Below are 20,388 nucleotides of genomic sequence, written 5' to 3' on the forward strand. Positions count from 1 at the left end.
ATAGGAGATGGTTCAACAGTTTAAAATGAGTAGTAACACCTTGGGTACCAACCCCAACAAAAATAGGTGTATTTCTGGAGTTGAGTTTTGAATTCAAGTGAGTGGATTCAATGTCTAAGTGTCTCAATATGAGATGTATATAGGACCTCTAATCATACCTAAAATGTAAACAGATTTTTCAGGACATAAGCTAAAAAGTGAAAGAAATATATAATGAATACACTGAACATACATGGGTATTTGAGGTCATCATTCTGGTAAATTCTCAAAAATCGTCTCTCATTATATATCACTAGACATGTGTGAAAAGATGCTTAAGGTAAAAGATGTTATTAATAGAATAAGCACCAGGTCAGTGTTGTAATTTTTTTTTTCCTATCAGTGAAAAATTCTTGCCAATAGACAATGACACACAGTGGTTTTTTTTTAGGTCAGATGTTCTGGGACTTCTTGTTCTACAAAAAGATGATGCTTGCCAGTTTCATTTCCCAAACAGCATTACATCCTTCTCTGTATGGGATATTTTAAAAAATGGAACTACAACTGCTAAGTCAGAGAGGGTCATTGAGATAGGCTGGTTTGATAAATAAGGTACAATGCTGAGAAACACAAGACAATATTCCTGCATTTCCTGTTGCTCTCACCTCTGTTTGCTTGTTCCCTCATCTGTAAATGAGGGACTACCGGCCTGGTAATACCTTCACAGAATAAAGTAAGGATGCATGAGATAACGTCTGTAAACTACAACAGACTCCTTGGAGACTGGCGCTGTCTGAAAGCAACTTTGTCAGTGACAGCTGAGAAAATCTTCAGTGAGCCAGAAGCCCGGGGACCTTTGGTTCTAGTCCATGATGAAATGAGAAAACAGCTACATTATTTGACTCCTTCATTTCAAGCCTTTTCATGGGGATAGAATTATATAATTATTTACTCAGGGAATGCTGGTGATATTTCTGTTAAATAATTTCTATACACTGAACAGTCTCCTAACTGCTTTCCATTTATTTCCTTTATCTTCAAATTTATTTTCTATTCCTTTCTACTGTCCATCCTTATGCTCTGCTAATTCCTAAATAGCTTATCTTCCTGTCCTGAGTCTGTGTGTAAAACTTGAGGATCCATATTCGACCTTCTGGAGGAGCATTGCTTTGCAAATAAATGCTTGTCAGACATACCCACGCCTTTTTTTTTTTTTTAAACATTCCCACAATTACAGATGTTCTGAGAAGATCTATGCAAAAACAAAACGAGTCAGGGAAAGGGGAAGTTTAAGGAAACTAACACTTATTGAGAACTAACAAGGTGACAGGCACCATACAACATTCTGCACCACCCATTTACTTGCACAAGCCTGAAAGTTCACTGCATGGTTCCCATTTTACAGATGAAGAACTAAGTTTTGAAGGGGCTACGTACCTGGCTCCAAGTTAGACAGTTACTCAGTGCTCTCCCCATCCTCAAGCTACCTCCAGAGCAGAGGGAGTGTCCCCCGTAAGAGGAAAGTAGGGACACTTCACACCTGTGCTGTCCCATGGCCCTCAGCCGTCAGGAGAAGAGTTCGTATCTGTGTTCCGATGGGAGCTGATCAGAGATGCAGTAACATAAAACGCTCCCCACTTCTCTCCAGATAACTCAGGGGCTGGGGCAAGGGGCCAGGAAGAAAGGCAGGTGCAGGCTGCCAAAAAACTGTCTAATGAGCTCTCCCTCCAGACCTGGTCATTAGAACCACGAAGAAAACCAACATGTAGGAGCCAAGAGACAGCTGAGAGCAGCCTGCCCCAACCGGCCCATCCCTCCCGAGTGCTGGAGGCCCAGCCACGTCTGAAAAGAGGCTCAATGTCAGGCAGCCGGGCAGGGAACCCCACAGAACCAGCACCATCCCTACAGGCAGGCTCCTCAAAAACGTGCCCAGAGACCCCTGCTCCTTCGCCCTCACATTTCTTTGGCAAGATTTAAGCAGAGGTTCAACATATTTCTTCACGAAAATAATTATTCAAAGCGTACCACGGTGGTTTCAAAAAGTACCTGTGTGACTTGGACACAGGCACGAGCAGAAATACTCAATGGTTAATCATTTTAATTTTGAAAAGTTAAAAACTTTTCAAAACATTTTTACAACGGGAGCAAATCCATTGCTGGGGTCAATACGAAAGAAATTTTATCTAGCACAGCTGGAATCTGACTTGGAGCTGGTCAGACAGCACTTCTGTAGACAGTCTGCAAGCAAGTCCCAGAACACATGCGAAAGAAAGAAGCTGAGACAAAGGAATGGAACAAGGCGAAAAGGTCGAAAACAAAAAGTCCACACTGGTGACACCTGCACCATGCCCCCAGATGAATGATGCAGACACTACAATGAAGTCTGGGTTTGTACTAAAATCCTCTGCAGTTAACTGTTCTAAAGTGATTTCACTCCACATACCAGAGAAGGCAGATACTGAAATGAGTAATAAAGAGCGTATGAAGGTGGAAAATGACCCAGACAGAGCCACTGAAGTAAGGCAAAGGGGCTGTGATCCCAGAAGGCAGCAAGAGCTTGGATGAGCTGGTATCCTGCACAGATCGGTGGTGAAGGAAAATTCGTACCAGGCCAGGTGCCCGGCAGCCCTGGGTTCCGGACCCAGCCCTGCATTTCATGGTCACGTGCACTCAGCACTTCAAAGGGGCGCAGGCTCCCCATCCTCTCAGCAGACTCACCCTCGCAATGGCCTCCGGGGGTCATGCGGTACCCGCTGTCGCAGTATTCACACCGGAAGGCCCCCACGGTATTGACGCAGTGCCCTTCCCCACAGACGTCTGGCCTCAGGCACTCATCAACATCTACGCAAAGCAGAAAACGTCGAGTTTTATTTCCCAAAACATAATTCCAAACCTCTCCCATCTCCCAGGTTAGTTCGATGTTAAGAATGAAGCAACTGATTCCTAACATCTATCATCTCTTTGATTTGTTCCAAAAAATTGAGTGGTTTTGATTTACTCGAATCCAAAAGAAACATTTAACGCCTCTGGTTTTTGCAGACATTTGATACTATTCATTCAAAACTGTTGGGGAAAAAAATTCCATTTTTTAATCTTCCAGTATCTAGCAGATAACTATGTTGTAACAGGGGTTTCATAATAAATTTGGGGTTGTCTGAATAAGCCCTAGACTGATGGAACCTTAGGGGAGCTAGAAACCCGCATGTGGGAATTTATGCATCAGAAAGAACACTGTCATTACCTATGCAGTTAGTACCCTCCTCACTGGCCATGAACCCCGCTGGGCAAATACACAAGAAACTTCCCTCGGTGTTTTCACAGCGTCCCTGGGAGCAGAGGTGTTGGGCCTGAGCGCATTCATCAATATCTGTTAACAAAAAGACAGATAAAAGGATTAGTGTAGTCTAGCAGGAAATTCTCAGTCTCTCTGTTCATGAAATACCAGCACACCAACCCCTGTGTCCCACAAACCTTTATAAGTGAGGAAAACAGTAAAAGGAGACACGATCAGTCTTCCTGAATACCTGAAGGGCTGTTACTGGGAAAAGGGAATACACATACGGTGTACTGCTTTGAAAGCTCAAGCTACAACCCTGACATAGGTGTTTCAAAGAGAAAGATTTCAGGTCACCACAAAAGGACCTGCCTGATAACTGGAGTCATGTAAGCACTGGAATTCACTGTGCAACTCCCAGGCCAGCTCAGCAGAGACAGTCAGAAATGTTGGGACAGGCACTCTTTCACTGTGCACTTGGGTAAAGCGAGACTGAATCATCTCAACCGACTGCCCTTTTCAACTTTATGTGCTGGGGTTCTAAACATAATACATCTAATGTATACAGATTCAAGAGAAAGAGCCATGTTATGGAGCAGGTGGATGTTCCCCTCACACCTCACCCCGCATATATATGCAAAACAAAACGGCAAAAGTCACATCTGCATAATGGCATTTAGCATATTAAAGTGGGTTTAATTAGGTATATGCCTTTGTTGCTCTATATTTGCCTTATAACTCTTAGTGCTGAATTTTCTTTTTCTAAAAAAAAAGATATTAAATTTAGTGTTAACACATTAAAATGACTTACTTAACACTATTACACCCCTTTTTGAGATTCATTTTTTTCCCCAAAGAAGCATATATGAGATCCCTACTTCATAAATTCATTAATAGTTTTGTGTCAGCATATATTGATTTTCAATATAGAAATCCCTTTTAAAAATCAAATTTTATGAACTTAGATGAACATAATTCTTTACTGCAGAATATATTAATTTGTTTTGCTAAATATGTTTGTAGATAGCTATTTCTAGAACTCTTAATTTTATATTCTTTACCTGAAAAGCTTTGGGAAGTTATTCCACCTTTATGTAATTGTATTACACTTGGTAAGGTAGGTAGCATTGAACCAAGTGGTAAGAGCCTCCTAGGAGTTTACTGAACCTCTTTTTGAGTACCCTTAGCTCAGGGATAAAATTTTTAAAAAATTAAACACAATAACATTTTCCCCATAATAAAAAAAATGTTCTTTATGTGCAAATATTTGATATTTAATAATCTCATCTACCAAAAGTGTCTCTTCTTACCAACACATTTCCTCTGTTGCTCACTGAACTTGTAGCCATCATAGCATATACAGGTATACCTCACCGGTAGGTTAATGCAGTGTCCTGCTCCACAGATATCAGGGTTCACGGTACATTCATTGATTTCTTTAAAAATAAAAAAATGTAGGGAAAAACAGATATAAACAAAGATTCCATTGCTACTTGCAAACCATTACTTGTGTTTCCTGATTACCTTATTGCCAGGTATGCAATTAGAAAACAAAATTTTATACTCTAAAATCAAGTATAAATTCATTTGATTACCGATGATCATCATTCCATAATTGATCAGTTAGTCCCAGCCAAGGTCATGAATAATTCTTAATGAAACAACTTCTAAGATGAACTGGAGAAGGTGGAAATTCAGAAAGAGGCCATGTTAAAACGTTATAGTCAATTGTGAATTTCCAAGATGGCCCATCAATGAGTTTCTATCCACTCCAGTTCATTTTGAATGATGGACCAATCACATGATTTCTCCTGATAAGAAATAGATGGTAACTTTCTATTTGTTAGCAGGCCAAATTCAAGTTCCAAAAACTATATTCAACCTCCTTCCAAATTTCTCATTAATTCTCCAGAAAGATTTACCACTTCTAATCAAAGCAGAACTTCTGGATGCAACTTACTCTTCACTTGCCAATTTCAACAGGAGCATATTTTATTTACACTAGTACAGAATCTTCTTCCAAATCTTCTCTGCTCAATTCCTCCCTCACTCTCCTCCTGATTCCTGCATGAGACTGGCTTCTTCTAAGAAGCCTGAGAAGATGAGCCCCGAGTCCTCACTCCACCCACAGACAAGGCCGTGGTCAAGGCAAGGTGAGAGGAGCTCCCAGTGGGTGAAGGCCATCACGGCGTGTTTTATTACCAAGAGGACCTGAGGACTCAAAGGTGACCTGAGATGAATTACTCCAAGACAGTCTGTTGATTTCAATGATCTTTGTAAGAATGTACAATAGAATAGTGGGGGGCGGGGGGCACAGCTGGTGGTCAGAAGCCCAGCCTTGGAGGACAGTACAGGTACCAACCTCGCTGCCCTTTCTTAGCTCTGTAACAAAGAGCAAGTTACTTAAACAATCTAAGCCTCACTTTTCTGTCTGTGTAAATGAGAATTATCAGAGCACCAACTTCAGAGCGTGAAGTTCTAAAGAGTTAACCTAAATAATGCATGTAGCTCAATGCCTGGCACATTATATGTGCTCAATAAAAGTTAGCCATTATTGGGCTTCCCCGGTGGCGCAGTGGTTAAGAACCCGCCTGCCAACGCAGGGGACACAGGTTCGAGCCCTGGTCCGGGAAGATCCTACATGCCGCGGAGTAACTAAGCCCGTGAGCCACAACTACGGAGCCCGCGTGCTGCAACTACTGAAGCCTGCGCACCTAGATCCTTTGCTCCGCAACAAGAGAAGCCACCACAATGAGCACCCACGGCAACGAAGAGTAGCCCCCACTCGCTGCAACTAGAGAAAGCCCGCGCGCAGCAACGAAGACCCAACGCAGCCAAAAATAAAAAAATAAATAAAAAATTTTAAAAGTTAGCCATTATTACTGATTACTGTGGTTGTTCCTATTGAAGTCATTTAAGAATAGATAACAAAGAAACAGCACATTTATAATAACTACCTTGGGCTATTATCTCACTGTCATCACGTAGTAAACAACGCTTAAAACAGATGAGACCATGGATGAGCCCAAGTGGCCCAGTGGAGGAAGACGGGGCCTCAAGCATGACAAGCTAAATCACACCTTTGTTAGAGAAATCTATGGCTTGAAGGAAAAGAAAAACAGGCATGCTACTGTCACCAATAACCCACTGTGAATTCTGAAGAAAGATGTGAAAAACAGTGTTTTAACAAAAATTCCCTATGGAAATGACCTAAGTTGGGGTTGAGGTTGCTCTCCAAAACCCAAACCACATTCATTTTTCATCAAGTGTTATTCACTGTGCTGTGATTTTAAGACAACCGATGCAAGTCATTTGAAAAGTTGCTAGGCTTTATAAGGACGCATATGACTACAGAGCTGCAGTATTTTGTACCAAATCACTTGGATTATGAAAAAACCACACATTTACAAGTTACTTATACCTTTAGTGAGCCTATTTATGCTAATTCACTATCAGAAAAATAGATTGTTTATAGTCAGTATAATATCAAATTACAGAAAAAATAATCCAAAAGGCTAAAAAAACATGGGTGATTAACATGATTGCCCTGACTTAAGTGACTGATACTAACAACATAAAACAATGAATTATGATACATACGTAGCATAGATCATTATATAATCATTAACAGGATAGGATAATGCTTATTTGTTAAGAAAATATAGTTAGGTACAAATTATAATATAGGATATGATCTAAATTATTTTATACACAGAAAAGAAGGCTGGAAGGAAATAAATCTTAAGTGTTACAATTATGGGGATTTGTATTGTCTATATTTTTCTGTATTTTTCAAAATTTCTACAATGAACAGGTATAATTACTTCTATAATCAGAAAAGTCTTTCTTAAAAAATTATTATTTTTATGTGCCACAAAAATCTGAAGGTAGAAAAGGTAATCTTCTCCAGGTTCTACTCCTAGACCCTCAGGTAAGCACTTCCTTCTCTGTTTCTAAGAATTCTTTAGTAGAATAGTGTGAGAAGCACATCTTTAACCAGCTATTCTTAATGTAGGTAGATGCCTTCTTTGAAAATTATTGGTATTTAGATTTCTTGATTTTCTTTGTAATTATTTCCATTATGTTCTTATCTGCCATTTTCTTAAAACAGAAAAGACATACTGATCAGATTTGCAAAAAGAAAAATTAGAAGATGACTTAATATACTAGGAACAAGAATTCAGAATTAAAAGGCTGTACATCTGGGGTTTTCAGGAAAGGCTTGATCAGTACTCATTGCCCCACCCCCAGCCCCACACATACCAATTTGTTGATTACCAAATATTTATTTGTCCTTTCAGGTATAGCTTTAGGATGGATTTTTTTACATGTGTGAACAAAAGTCTTCAAAAACATGTGATGCTTAATTCAGATGAGATACATTCCTATACCAGTGTGCCAATATTTAGATCTTTTCTTCTTAAGTCAGATCTAAGACAGGAGAAATGGTTAAGAATTTTAATTCCTTAGTCTTAAGAAATGAATAATAATAGCCTTTCCTTCCAATCTAGTATCTTAAATGGAAGCTATGAGGTTGAAATAGTTATGAGGAAAGCTTGAGGATTTTTAGTTGATTACCTCAGATTAAGTATATAAAGATGCAGCTTGAAAATGTTGATCCAGGTTGGTACTAACGTATGTAAGAAAATGTTACTCTGACACCACTAGAGGGTACTAAGAGATACATCAAAGGAACGAAGGGACATTTACTAACGTATACTTGATTTCTACACTGTTTGCCCCATTTTTTTTTTTAATATAGGAGTGATGAGTGTAACTTATCAGTTTGTCCTCAGAGATACCTTTTATCCATTTGCTAGGAGGATTCCACCCTTCTAAATTAAACAAAAAAAGAAAGCCATAACAACTTCGAAACACCCCTGCTTTCTCTTTACTACTCATCAAAAAATTTACCAGATTATAGTCAACAATACTGTATTATAAATTCCAGTGTTGCTAAGAGATTAAATCTTAACTGTTCTCAACACACAAAAAGGAGAAGTATGTGACATGATAAAGGTGTTAGCTAATGCTTTTGTAGTAATCATAGGGCAATATACGAATGTATCAAACCAACACACTGTATACCTTAAACTTATATAATGTTATGTCAACCACGTCTCAAAAAAAAAAAGAACCAAAAAAATTGATCAATACTATTTTTAAGGTAAAAAGTAAATTACTGCTACTCCTATTTTAAAACTTTAAAAATATGTCTCCCACCACCTCTTCCCATGCTTTTCCTCCTTGTCTGTTACGCTTTCATTCTTCTTCTTCTTTTTTTTTTTTTTTTTGCGGTACGCGGGCCTCTCACTGCTGTGGCCTCTCCCGTTGTGGTGCACAGGCTCCAGACACGCAGGCTCAGCGGCCATGGCTCACGGGCCCAGCCGCTGCGCAGCATGTGGGATCCTCCCGGACCGGGGCACGAACCTGTGTCCCCTGCACCCGCAGGTGGACTCTCATCCACTGCGCCGCCAGGGAAGCCCCGCTTTCATTCTTGATCACATATAAGTTATACAGAAAGCCAAGTCCTGAGGGTATTGTCTTAAAACTGAAAAAAAGCTGCTGGCTTTCTCTGTGTTTTGTGGGGCACAGACATTATGCTTTACATTTTTCTAAGAGGTCACTCACACATGGGCTTGTGAGCCTCTTCCCATGGAAAGGATCAGTTCAGGTCAAAACATACATTTCTCTGTACATGCTGATAGCGTCAACACAAGCACTGGGAATACGGCAAAGCCTTGCACAGGAAGCACTAATTACTGGCCTCCCGGGCACTCTGGTTAATGATAATGTCTTCTCTTCTAAAGCATGTTTGGTTTCCCAGAGATCAAGAGACTGCTCCCACTGGACTCTTCCAGGTATCCTCCTTCATTACACCTATCACATTTCCCCGGGTTTGCAGGACCGCCCTATGCTTTCCTACTACATGTGGCCCCTGAAACAGCTTCACCTGCACTGGGCCAAGGACCTTACTGTTTCTTTCCCGGGAGCCCGTTTAGAATTTGGAAGAAGAGCCATGACCAAAAGCCAGTGGAAAACCAAATGCTCTATTTATCCCGGCAAAAAGGCCAGTGGTGGATTTAAGAGTTTGGTGTCTTTATTTTTAAGAATTAAATGAAAAAGAGTTTTTGACAAAATATGAAAATGAGTATGCTGACCTATAGCTTTTTTCATCATGTGATTACTCAAAATAAATAAATAAACAGACCTGGAAATAGTAAAGCATGATGAGTTAACATGGAAAAAAGTTCACCTTCCATTAGCGTACATAGTTTATTGAGGCTGTCATGATACTGGTAATATGCTTCAGGGACAAAGGTTTTTATAAAGTGGTCATTTCTGAGTTCTGGAAAAGATCCAATGAGCAAAATAGTTGTTATAATGTTTGGGCCATGATGATTACAAAGGTTTACACAAAGCAGTCATTGAAAGTCAAAGAATAATTTCTGGCTGGTCTGCAAGGGCCATGGAGAAAGTTTAGGAAGAGCTGGAGGAAGGCATCAAATGTCAACTCATGGAAAGGTTTACAGAAATGCCCTGGCTTCCTAACTGCCCCACAAAGAGCATAAACTGTCCCACAACAACCGAAGCAGATGTTTCCACTTTGTAAATACTCGCCAGAGAAATAAAGGTTTGATTTTCCAACCTATCCTTGAGCTATTAAGATACTATGCTAAATCAAGAATTTATATGCTGAAATGTATCATTTATTTGGAAACAGTATACCAATAATATTGCAAACCACCAACTGAGCTGCTGAGAGTGGGAAGTATCACACTTATTCCCTGCAAATATGTGGCTCACTTTATAATTATTGCAAGTCAAAGTGAGTCTGATGAAATCTGCAAAGGCTACTTCCAGTCTCACCATCATAAAGATATCATCGTCGAGCAATGTGGAGCTTATTTTGTTTATTTTAGGCACCTACTTATTATTCTATTCCTTTCTTCAATTTATGGATGAAACTAAGAGTGACAAACATCTACCTCCTTTGTGTTCTAGGGGAAACAAAACAAAACAAAACAAAAAAAACACTGCCTAATGTTTCAGAAGGAAATGATCAGATTGCTCCTTCAATCTACATGTTTGGCTCTCTTATCAAAACCAATGGGAACATCTATATTTTGATTTCAATTAAATTTGATACAAAACAGTCCTCTTGTTCTAGTGTAGATTACAGATCATGTAGTATGGCTCCAAAAATTGCAAGCCATTTAAATTCAAAGACTATCTACAATGTTCTCCGCATGGATTGTTTTAGAAAGATTCTTTTACTATATGAAGTCAGAGCACCTACAAATGCTGCATGAAAATAAAATTTCAATGTCACTTGTTTCCTGGAAGGAAATATTTGTGCTTCAAACATGTGATAGCAGATGTTAGCCCTGTATCTCTGCCAAACTCAAATTAAGCTGTCTTCTAACAACTTCATATAGCACAGCTACTTTCATTTCTTTCAATCAGCTCTGCAGTTCAGTTGAAGCTGAGTAACTGCTATTTATTATTCCTCACAGGCCTGCATTTAAATGATGAAACTACCTTTATCCAGCCAGACTTAACCTCTACAAAGCTAGTTTGCAAGAAGTCTGATGGTTGAAGTCAGCCATTGTTAAAAAGGCACAAAAGTATGTCTTCACATTGGAAAATGGAAACAGTACTTGAAAGAACTTTTGCACTGACAGACTGCAATTTTTCTTTTTAATGCTGATATAAACAATGAGAAGATCCTCCCTGACCAAGATGGTATATAACATGTTTGTATGCCTTGCACTGCATAGCAGAGTCTCTCATAGATGGGATTAATAAAGTGGGTAGACATACATGTGACTTCAGAACAGAGAATAACAATTTTAGCCACAGCCATTAAAAAAAAAATCACTAGCATTTCACCGTATCACTAGAAATATTTAGAATAGCTAACATTTCTATAACACTTTACTCGGTATTTATAGTAAAACCAAAGAGCAGTTGCCCTGCATTCACGTGGGAAGACCATGGCTCTGGGTGCAGCTGCACCTTGAGGGTATCCCTGAAGCAGGTGAAAACACACTGCTGGGTCCATGATGCGACTCTGCACTACTTAGTCGACTGCATTTCACCTTGGGGCAGGGGTGCTTTTTAAAAACACTTTCTAGTCTGCTGTATCAGTTCAAGTATCTAAGAGAAATTACATCCACAATTTTGAGAAAATGGGTAAAAGTTTTTGGTTTTTTAAAACATATAAAAGCTGTATGTATTTAAGGTGTACAACTTGATATTTTAATATGTATACATTGTGAAATGATCACCACAGTCCCATTAATTAACACATCTAACCAAGCACATGTCTATTGGAAATGATGCATGTCATGTTTCTGAAGAGGTGAAATTCTAAGGGAGGCTGCAAACTCCTCTATTAGCTTCTCCTGCCAACCTCATTGCCAGCCTCATCCTGCAATGACATCAGGAACTTAAGCTGCTGTGATACATCTTAGTGATATTTTCTCTGATTATGATACTATATTTCCACACAAGAATATGTGGAATACACAAAAAATTCTAAAATGAAACAACACCCGAATGTCTCAGACCCCACTACAAAAAATAATCACTGCTAATACCTGGTGTATTTTCTTCTAGCATTTTCTCAATGTACGTATGTCTTTTTTTTTATATTTATATTCAATCATATATTTATATTCGCCTTCAGGTTCTTTTCCATTATAGGTTATTACAAGATATTGAATATAGATCCCTGTGCTACACAGTAAATCCTTGTGTTTCTTTGTTTTTAAATTTTTATTGGAGTATAGCTGCTCTACAATGTTGTGTTAGTTTCTACTGTACAGCAAAGTGAATCAGCTATACATATTTGGTTTAATACACTGTATCCTTCATTTTTATATACTTCATCTTGTATTTAACAATATCTTGTGACCATTTTCTGAGAGATTTTAATAAAAATTCTTCAAAAATACTGTAATATTTGATGGTAGCATACTGTTTCAATGTAGATATAATTATCTATTTCCCTATAGTTAAATACTTAGGTTTTTTTTTCTATTTCTCTATTATACATGGTGCTGTGGTAAGCGTCCATTCATATAAACCATTACAACAGTTTGCAGGGACATTATTTCCTTATACTAGTTATTTTAATATGGGATACTGACTTAAAAGTCTTGAAGATTTTTTAAAGTTCTTGACACATATTGCCAGTTTGTGCTTTCCAGAAAAGTTGAACTAGTTTACATTCCTTTCAGCTATGTGTGAGAGCCTCAATTTCACTCTAGTAAAAATTAAATACTAATTTGTTAAGAATAAAGAATTCTCATTTTAATTTGCATTTCTTTGACTACTCGTAAAGTTGAAATTTCCTATTACATATATGTTTCTTGCTATGTTATCTATGAATTACCTGATTACATTATTTCCATTTTTCTATCAGCATTTTTATTGCTGATGTATAAGACCTCACTATACATTAAGGATATTAACTTTTAGGCTGTTGGTTACAAATTATGATAAATCTTTATAATTTGTCACTAATGATTAAAATAATATATGTCTACTATAAAGAATTTTAAAATATATAAAAATATATTGGAGAGCATAAATGTTATCCATGATCCTATCAACTGGGGATGGTTAAACACTGTGATGAACTTTTTCTGTTTGTAAACATTTAAAAAATAAAATTGGAATCACTGTGTTCTATATTTCTTAATATTTTGCCATAAGCATCTCCTTACAACATTAAATACTTTTAAAACATTTATAGCTATGTGATATTCCGCTGCATATGTACCATAACTTGTTTAAACATATTCTTCCTTTAAACAGTATTTAGATTATTTCCAAATATTTGCTCTTATGACTAACTCTGCCATGAGCAATCTTGTGATAATGTGATACAGCTTTGACACTACATTTAAAATGAAGTTCATATCCACGTCTCCTCCACAGGCTCTGTGACATCAATACTGCACCTACCTGTTACTTGAGTAGGTGCAATGACTTGGCTGGCGCTTGATGTTGAAGCTTCGGGAGCTACTTCCACAGGCACAGGAGGTGATGTTTTTTCAATCACTACTATACGAGGAAGGAGGGAATAAAATGAAAATTAAAGGCTGTTATGTGCATTGAGATCCCATTTCAAAATGCAAGCATAATTTAATCTAACAACATACCACAGTAATTCTTGGATAGAGGAACAGCTATGGGTCCCTAAAGCTCATGGTATTAGCCTGTAGCCCTGGTTTCAACATTTAGCAAGAATATCTGAGAGCAATTTGGAAGCCAAGAAAAATGACCCTTCATCAAATGATGAACCTCAATAATGTTCTAATAATATATACTACTCCTGACCACAGAAAATAGTGAAAAAATTTTATCATTATAATACTAATAATATAGTAGTCTCCCCTTATCTGAGGGGGATATGTTCCAAGACCTCCCCAGTGGATGTCTGAAACCTCAGATAGTATCAAACCCTACATATACTATGTTTTTTCCTATACTAATGGGCAGGAAGCATATAGAGCATGGATACTGGACAAAGGGATGATTCACGTCCCAGGCAGGATGGAGCAGCACGGCGCGACATTTCATCATGCTACTCAGAACAATGCACAATTTAAAATGTATGAATTGTTTACTTCTGGAATTTTCCATTTAGTATTTTTGGGCTGCAGCTGACCGCAGAAAGTGAAACCACGGATAAAGAAGGATTGACTGTACCATACTTACACTAACATTATATGAGTATATTAATATACATAAGTGTACTTCACATTTCACTTAGGAACTCTCCTGATTAAAACTTTAAAACCAAAGACACAAAAAAATCCTCATCTTACTCTTTTATTCAGAGTACTCTTACAAACAGCACAAATCAACACAGGCTACCTGGAAACTGTGGATGCAGGTAAATAGTGGAAATGCCTGGAGAGAGCTGGGGCTGACTAGGCTCAAGTTTGGTTTTCTCTTGATCCAATGAAGGTATTTCCTAGATGGTTGTATTAAAAAGAAAAAAAGAAGAAAACAGAAAGTAGGAATTTTTAGTTTCCACATATTACTATTTTTATAAATTTTACTCTTAGAAAGGCAACAGATATCACAGGTACACAAAAACTTGGGCAATTGCTTGAAATTTAAAAAAATGAACCATTGCTGTGCTGCTACTATACTAAGCCCTTGAGTTTTCCCAGCAGTGCTGATATGTGCACACACCCTCACCCATTTCCCGGGGGGCCCAAAGCAAAAGGTCTCTTCAGATATTTTAAACGAATGCCTTGGCTTAAGGGCCCACATTTGGTCTGGAACAAGGCAAAACTGACCCCAGAGGAGAACTCCACCATCACCTCATTCACATGTGGCTTCTGCCCAAATAAAATGACCAGTCACACTTTGCAGATTAAGTAATGGATACAGGTGTGCCATAACAAAGAACACAATACATTAAAATACAGTAAGCCGGTCAGTCATTACAGTAACTTTACAGCTCCACCTCTCAGAATACTGGTAGTCAAACAGCAACAGAAAAATAGGGACCTGGAGGAACACCTCACACATCCTGTTGACCAATCCTGTCCTCTGGGCCAGAAGCAAAGAAACAGACTGGCACCCAGGGCTCAGTTTCCAGTTACAGCTCCTTAGGGCTCCTGCAGGCTGAACAATCGGGCTAGGTAAGGATCTGAGACCTCACTCACACCACTGTGGGCCCAGAACGCTCACATCACCACTCCTGGTTAAAGCACTCCTTGCTTTAATCACTGTCATCTTCCAGAAAGCTCACTCCCCTGGCCTCTGTTTCCCTTATCACCTTTTCTGTTTTTGATAAAATAGATATCCTGCCTGAGTATGTCATCAAAGACCCAATTGTGTAGGCATGAGTGCTTATATGGTAACTCCATTTAGATATTCCACAAATTCCTCAAACCCATCCCTTCCCCAAAGCATCCAGGCTCTGATTCCACCTTCTTCATTTCTATTAACGCCACAGTCATTAACCTGTCCAGGTTTAAAGTCACTTTTTAGTACCCCCTCTTTCATTCCTCATTCCAAGCCCTGCTCATTTCCACTATTCCTTATATTTGTTCATCTTTTTCCACATCCACAGCCCCCGTTACCCTCGTGTGCACTCACTCTCTCATTCTGTTTCCTGTGGTCATCTAATCGACCTCTCAAGCTTCCTCTTTCTCCCCATCTCAGTTAATCCTGCTGTGATGCGTCTTCTAGAAACATTGAGCACTTATTACTTTTTCCCACATTTCCCCCTTTTTTTCACAAGAGTATGAACTACATATAAAAAAATCATACATCAGATTGTACAGTCTAGAAATAAAAGAAGATTCAAATTCAGTAATAAAGGTAAGAGCAATACTTGCTCTAACATTTAAGAAAGACCTTGGACTCCCAAAAGGTCCTGGGCTCAATTATCCTTTTCTGTTTGCAGAGACGCAGTAGCCAGGGCTACTGCTGCGACTGGCTGGGCAATTCCATGGAGTTGCGTCTTTGCAAGTTTCTTCTGTTCACATTCTGTGACCAAACGGTTCAACTCTGCTGCACTGTATCCAGTAAGAGTCTTCAAGTCACAGACAAACTTGTATACGAATCTCTTGCCTTGAACTTTACAAATCATGTCCCCATCATAATAATACCTTAATGCACGACTAAGTTTCTCATAGTTCATTGTAGGTTTATTTTTACGTTGTCCCCATTTTTGTGCAACCAGTTCGGGCTGATTTAGCTTAAATTCTCCTTCATCACCAACCCAAGAAATGTAGTCTCGAGCATCCTTGTCAGTAAGAAGTTCTAGCAAAAACTGCCACAGTTGGATTTGGCCGTCGCTTCCTGTTCTGTTCCCAGGTGAACTTCTATCTTCTCCTGAAATCCTTGGAGCTCTTTGTACTTTAGCTGCCTTTGCACTACTATTTATAGCTTTAATGGCTGTTGGTGTAGCAGACTGCACTGATGCTGGAATAATTTGCACAGGTTGATCAACTGTAGCTATCTCATTCATCTGTTGTTCTTGGCTTGCCAATACATATTCTCGAAGAAGTTCCAGATGACTCCAGAGAATTTCTTCCCGAGGAACCTGCTGAAAAAAATCTTCTTGGTTGAGACGAGAGTTCTCTTCCGGAAATATTCAGCGTAGTGAGGTCTATATCGGTCATGCTGAATTCCTTCATTACCCAAACCCCCCAATGCAGGACTTGGTCTGTGCACCACTGTATGGGATCACAGGGTACCCCAAGACGTTCTTGCTTTTTCCTATAACCTTCCAGAGCAGCAGCCCATCTCTTCACTTGTTCTGAGGTTTCATCTGAAATGGTTGTAATGTGTTTTGTGCCATCGAGAGTTATCACTTAAGTTTCCTCAACAAGATGTGCTTCTGCTTCGGCATGGTGGGCATCTGGATCAATAACTACTTCAACTGTTTCCGCAGGTTTAACAATTTCCAGGATGTTTAGCTTTGGTTCAATTCCTTGGTAAGAAATTACCTGTACACTAAGCTGTACAGGTCCATCTGTCTTTACTCCTTGGTCAAATAAACTTCGTCCTGGATCCAGCTGGATATCTTGCAGGCAAATTTCACGAGCATCCAAAGAACACTGCAGTCTTGGTTCTAGTAGTTTCTTTAAATTGCCTATTGGCTCATTGATGTCTATGGCCTGGCTTACACATTCAGCTGGGGTGTAGGTTTGTTCAACAATGCTTTCTTCTGTGCACTCTGGTTTCTCTGTTCCATCAATCTCAATTTCTATCAGCTCCTCTGCTTCTCTTTTCGTCATGATTGAAGTATTTCAAAAGCTGACCCCTCCACTTCCTCCTCCTGCTTGGCTTCTGTCTCACCTAGAGCCGTCCGGTCGCCGACTGTCTCCGAGACGCTTCCTGTCCGGTGAGTCTCCCCCTCTTCTTAAGAATACAGACTAGCTTTTCTATTATCTATTAAAAGATGACCCCAGTCAGTCTCAACTGCAGCCCACCTCCTGCAGCCCATGGTCAATGCTAGCAAGGAGCAGACCATGACCAGATGTGAGTCCACTCCCGCAGCTTACAGACAGAATTCCACACCTGCCCCTCGACTCCCCGCCCCCAGCAGCATGGGGCGGCCGACTTCCTACTTCCTAACCAATGTCACTTCTCCACTTGACAAGTACGGTCCAGTTGAGGAGGAGGGTATTTCCCCACCGACTGCAACTGCAGTTTGGTGTTCCAAGCCTTCCAAAGCAGCGTCCCCCGCCCCCCACCAAGTTCTCTTTCTAACGGAGTCTCCCCTGCTCCCCTAACTGACCTCTTGCTGTCCCCTCCCTCCACTGCACCTATGCGCACGTAATTTCCCATCAAGGGACCACCCTGCTTTCTCTTCATCAATGTTTAATATCGTGAGACCTCTGCAGAAAGTCAAGACCGCAAAGCCTACGGCTGCATTTTCCCCACTGCCTCCTCTCCATATAAACTGCAGGAAAAGTACACAAGCAAATTCTCAGGCCCTCTTTCAGATCCTTTATGAGAGTTACCATAAACTCAATCATAAACAGAGGAGAACAAAATCAGATACGATGAGGTTGTCAGGGAGCTGGCTGGCCCACTCATGGGCTAAAGGATTCCTCCCACTCATCACCCAGAACGAAATTCAAAATCAACAAAATTGCAAACTACTGTACATCACTGATCTTTGGAAATGCTACCCAAGAGCTGCAAATATGTATGTAAAATATGCATATCTGTTGTACTTCTTTTGGGGTCAATATAATGTAACATTTTTCCTTATTGGATGCTATCAGTCTAAAATCGTTCCTTTTTTCTGGATTCTTTCAGCACTTTTAACACTTATGTTATTCTATCCCCCTACTTATAAGCTAAAGAGTTAAAAAAACTACTTATAATAATTCACATATGTATATGACCCATCTAAATCCTAATAATTACTGCATTCTTGCCAACTGAATGAACACTACACAAATGTATAAACATTTAATAATTACCTAATTTTCATGTTACCAATAAAGAAATATTCAATAGTACATAAATAGGACAGAGCTCCAGCAAATGCCAGTATTTTCTACTGATAAATCTCACAATTCATAGCCTTTTTCTGGTGCCAAAAAAAGATTAAAATTTCTCTAAAAGTTTAAAGAAGCAATATCCCAGCATTTGATTATAAATTTCAAGGGTAAGCTCTGCTCCTACTCCAATTTAACTCAAACATGCACGTCAAATATTAGCTGAACTAAGAAGTACATCACTCAGTATATATATGCACTCTGAGAATACACAATTACATAAACATGTCAGAACCTTTCTTTCCATAGATGGTCCAGGCCATGAACTGACTCCTTGAATTTCATTTAAGCCCCTGATTCCCATCAGTCCTATCGTTTTTTTCTCCCTAGATTTAAGTTCCATGAGAACAAGGAGTTTTGTCTGATTTGTTCTCTACTGTTTTCCTAACATTCAGAGTAGTGCCAGTTATACAGTAGGTGCTCAATAAATATTTACTGAATGAATGAATGCTATATTTCCTTAAACCAAATAATACATAATAGACATGTTACTGTATTTAAGTCTTAAAAAATCACACATAATCTAGAAGAAAGTCATTTTGAAGGTAACAAAAGGTGATTTGCAAACGAATAAATTACCTTCTCAGGAGGTACAGTTGCCACTAAAATCAAAAAAGAAAGAAGGACATTAGTACAATTTAAGACAGTCCACTACATAATATTTCATTTTCTAAAAAGCAACAAAAGTTCAGTATGTCTCCAACAGGATTAAGAATCAAACTAAATCAAATGCAGAATTATGGTCATCTACCATTTTGGAGAATTTTACACGACTGACAGGGGAAAAGTATCTGTGCTATGTCATTCCTCAATTACAGGAGATCAGGTAGCAGATGTGATGAAGTTCTTTCCAACTCACTTGCTAACTAAAAAAGTTAAAGGAGGCAGCACTTCCTGGTACATTGTTTCATGCCTAATCTCAATTTTGTAGAACTTCCCACACCTTGGAAAACAAACATATTCATTATACTTATCCTTAACATAATAAATAATGTTTGAAATGCTTTCTGATGTCACTGTTAAAAGAGAACGCCCTATTTCAATAAGAGACCAAAGAAAGGGTGCTGCATTCTTAGTGCGTAGTGATCTTTAATGAAGCCCTGTGAGCATTTTCAGGAAGATATGCTAACAAGATCATGAAAAAAATCACAAGCCAGCAAGATCCAATGAGAGATTAGCATCAGTATGTTGAACAAATCACAGGTTACACCATCATCGACATTATTATAGGGTGGTGGCAGGAGTGATTATGCCTTTCTATTTTGAAACACTTTTCAAAAATCAGTATGTAGAATTAGTCCTTAAGCCTTAGATCAATAATCACAGGGATTTTTCTCATGAGTCAACGTCTCTATAAACATTAGTATAAAAGGTAGATGCATTAACTTGTAAAACCAATCAGGGCACCAGATTGTTACCACTGCTGCAATGTTCTTGTGGTTAGAAAAAGTCAACTAACCTTCTATCCTGTCTAACCCACCACCAAGAAACTCTTGAGGCAGAATCTGGACCACAGCCCATTTCCTCCCGCTTGTGCCAAGACGGAGAAGGTGCAAACATCTGGCCAAGTGCACAGGAGCAAACTGGCCAGCACTGTCAATTCTAGGTGAGGTCCTACCTCGTCTGCCTAACCAAGGAGAAATGCAGCAAGTGAGAGAGGGGAATAAAATAGGCTAGAACACACAGAGGTTCAGAGTCCTGAAAAGACACCTCTCTTCCTTGCCAAGCTCCCAGCGCCTCACTAACCTGGGCACCTTCTCCCCTCACAAAACCCATAAATGGACACCCTGAATTCTGACCTAAGAATCAGGTGTGAAAGGCCAACAGGAGCTTTATTAAAGCCAATACCTATTCCACACAAAGCTTTTTGTTCCTCCCATCTGGGGTGAGCACTTTTGTGGTGACAAAGATATTCAAAGTATTGGACATGCTGGTTTCTATGGAGAGACGGAGATAGATAATCCCTCTTTCCGAACCAGAGAGTCAAAGCCCCTTGTCTCTAGTCTCCCTCTGGAGTAGCCGGCCTTAACCACTTCCTCGGAAAAATGTGCTCTTTGGTCACATCACATACTCTTTGTATGA

At 39.2% G+C, this 20,388-nt stretch overlaps 1 protein-coding gene and 1 pseudogene across 8 annotated transcripts in view; both read right to left on the bottom strand.

Annotated features, from left to right (window-relative positions):
• Window positions 1-20,388, bottom strand: part of LTBP1 (latent transforming growth factor beta binding protein 1) — a 423,359-nt gene that overhangs the window by 119,269 nt on the left and 283,702 nt on the right. For 6 of the 7 annotated variants that reach the window (XM_029231490.1, XM_029231496.1, XM_029231494.1 and 3 more), the window contains 6 exons: window positions 18,886-18,908; window positions 14,144-14,243; window positions 13,229-13,327; window positions 4,564-4,689; window positions 3,221-3,346; window positions 2,698-2,820 (listed from right to left, as the gene is read on the bottom strand). In XM_029231490.1, the coding sequence (XP_029087323.1) occupies window positions 2,698-2,820; window positions 3,221-3,346; window positions 4,564-4,689; window positions 13,229-13,327; window positions 14,144-14,243; window positions 18,886-18,908 (597 nt within the window). The remainder of the gene's footprint in view (window positions 1-2,697; window positions 2,821-3,220; window positions 3,347-4,563; window positions 4,690-13,228; window positions 13,328-14,143; window positions 14,244-18,885; window positions 18,909-20,388) is intronic. The other variant, XM_029231493.1, reaches the window with a different exon arrangement.
• Window positions 14,910-17,454, bottom strand: LOC114900401 (annotated as a pseudogene). Its single transcript, XR_003794839.1, has one exon. The product of XR_003794839.1 is annotated as a GA-binding protein alpha chain pseudogene (transcript).

The sequence above is a fragment of the Monodon monoceros genome, unplaced genomic scaffold, assembly GCF_005190385.1.
Source record: "Monodon monoceros isolate NGI ecotype Baffin Bay Population unplaced genomic scaffold, NGI_Narwhal_1 Super_Scaffold_19, whole genome shotgun sequence".
Classification (NCBI taxonomy): domain Eukaryota; kingdom Metazoa; phylum Chordata; class Mammalia; order Artiodactyla; family Monodontidae; genus Monodon; species Monodon monoceros.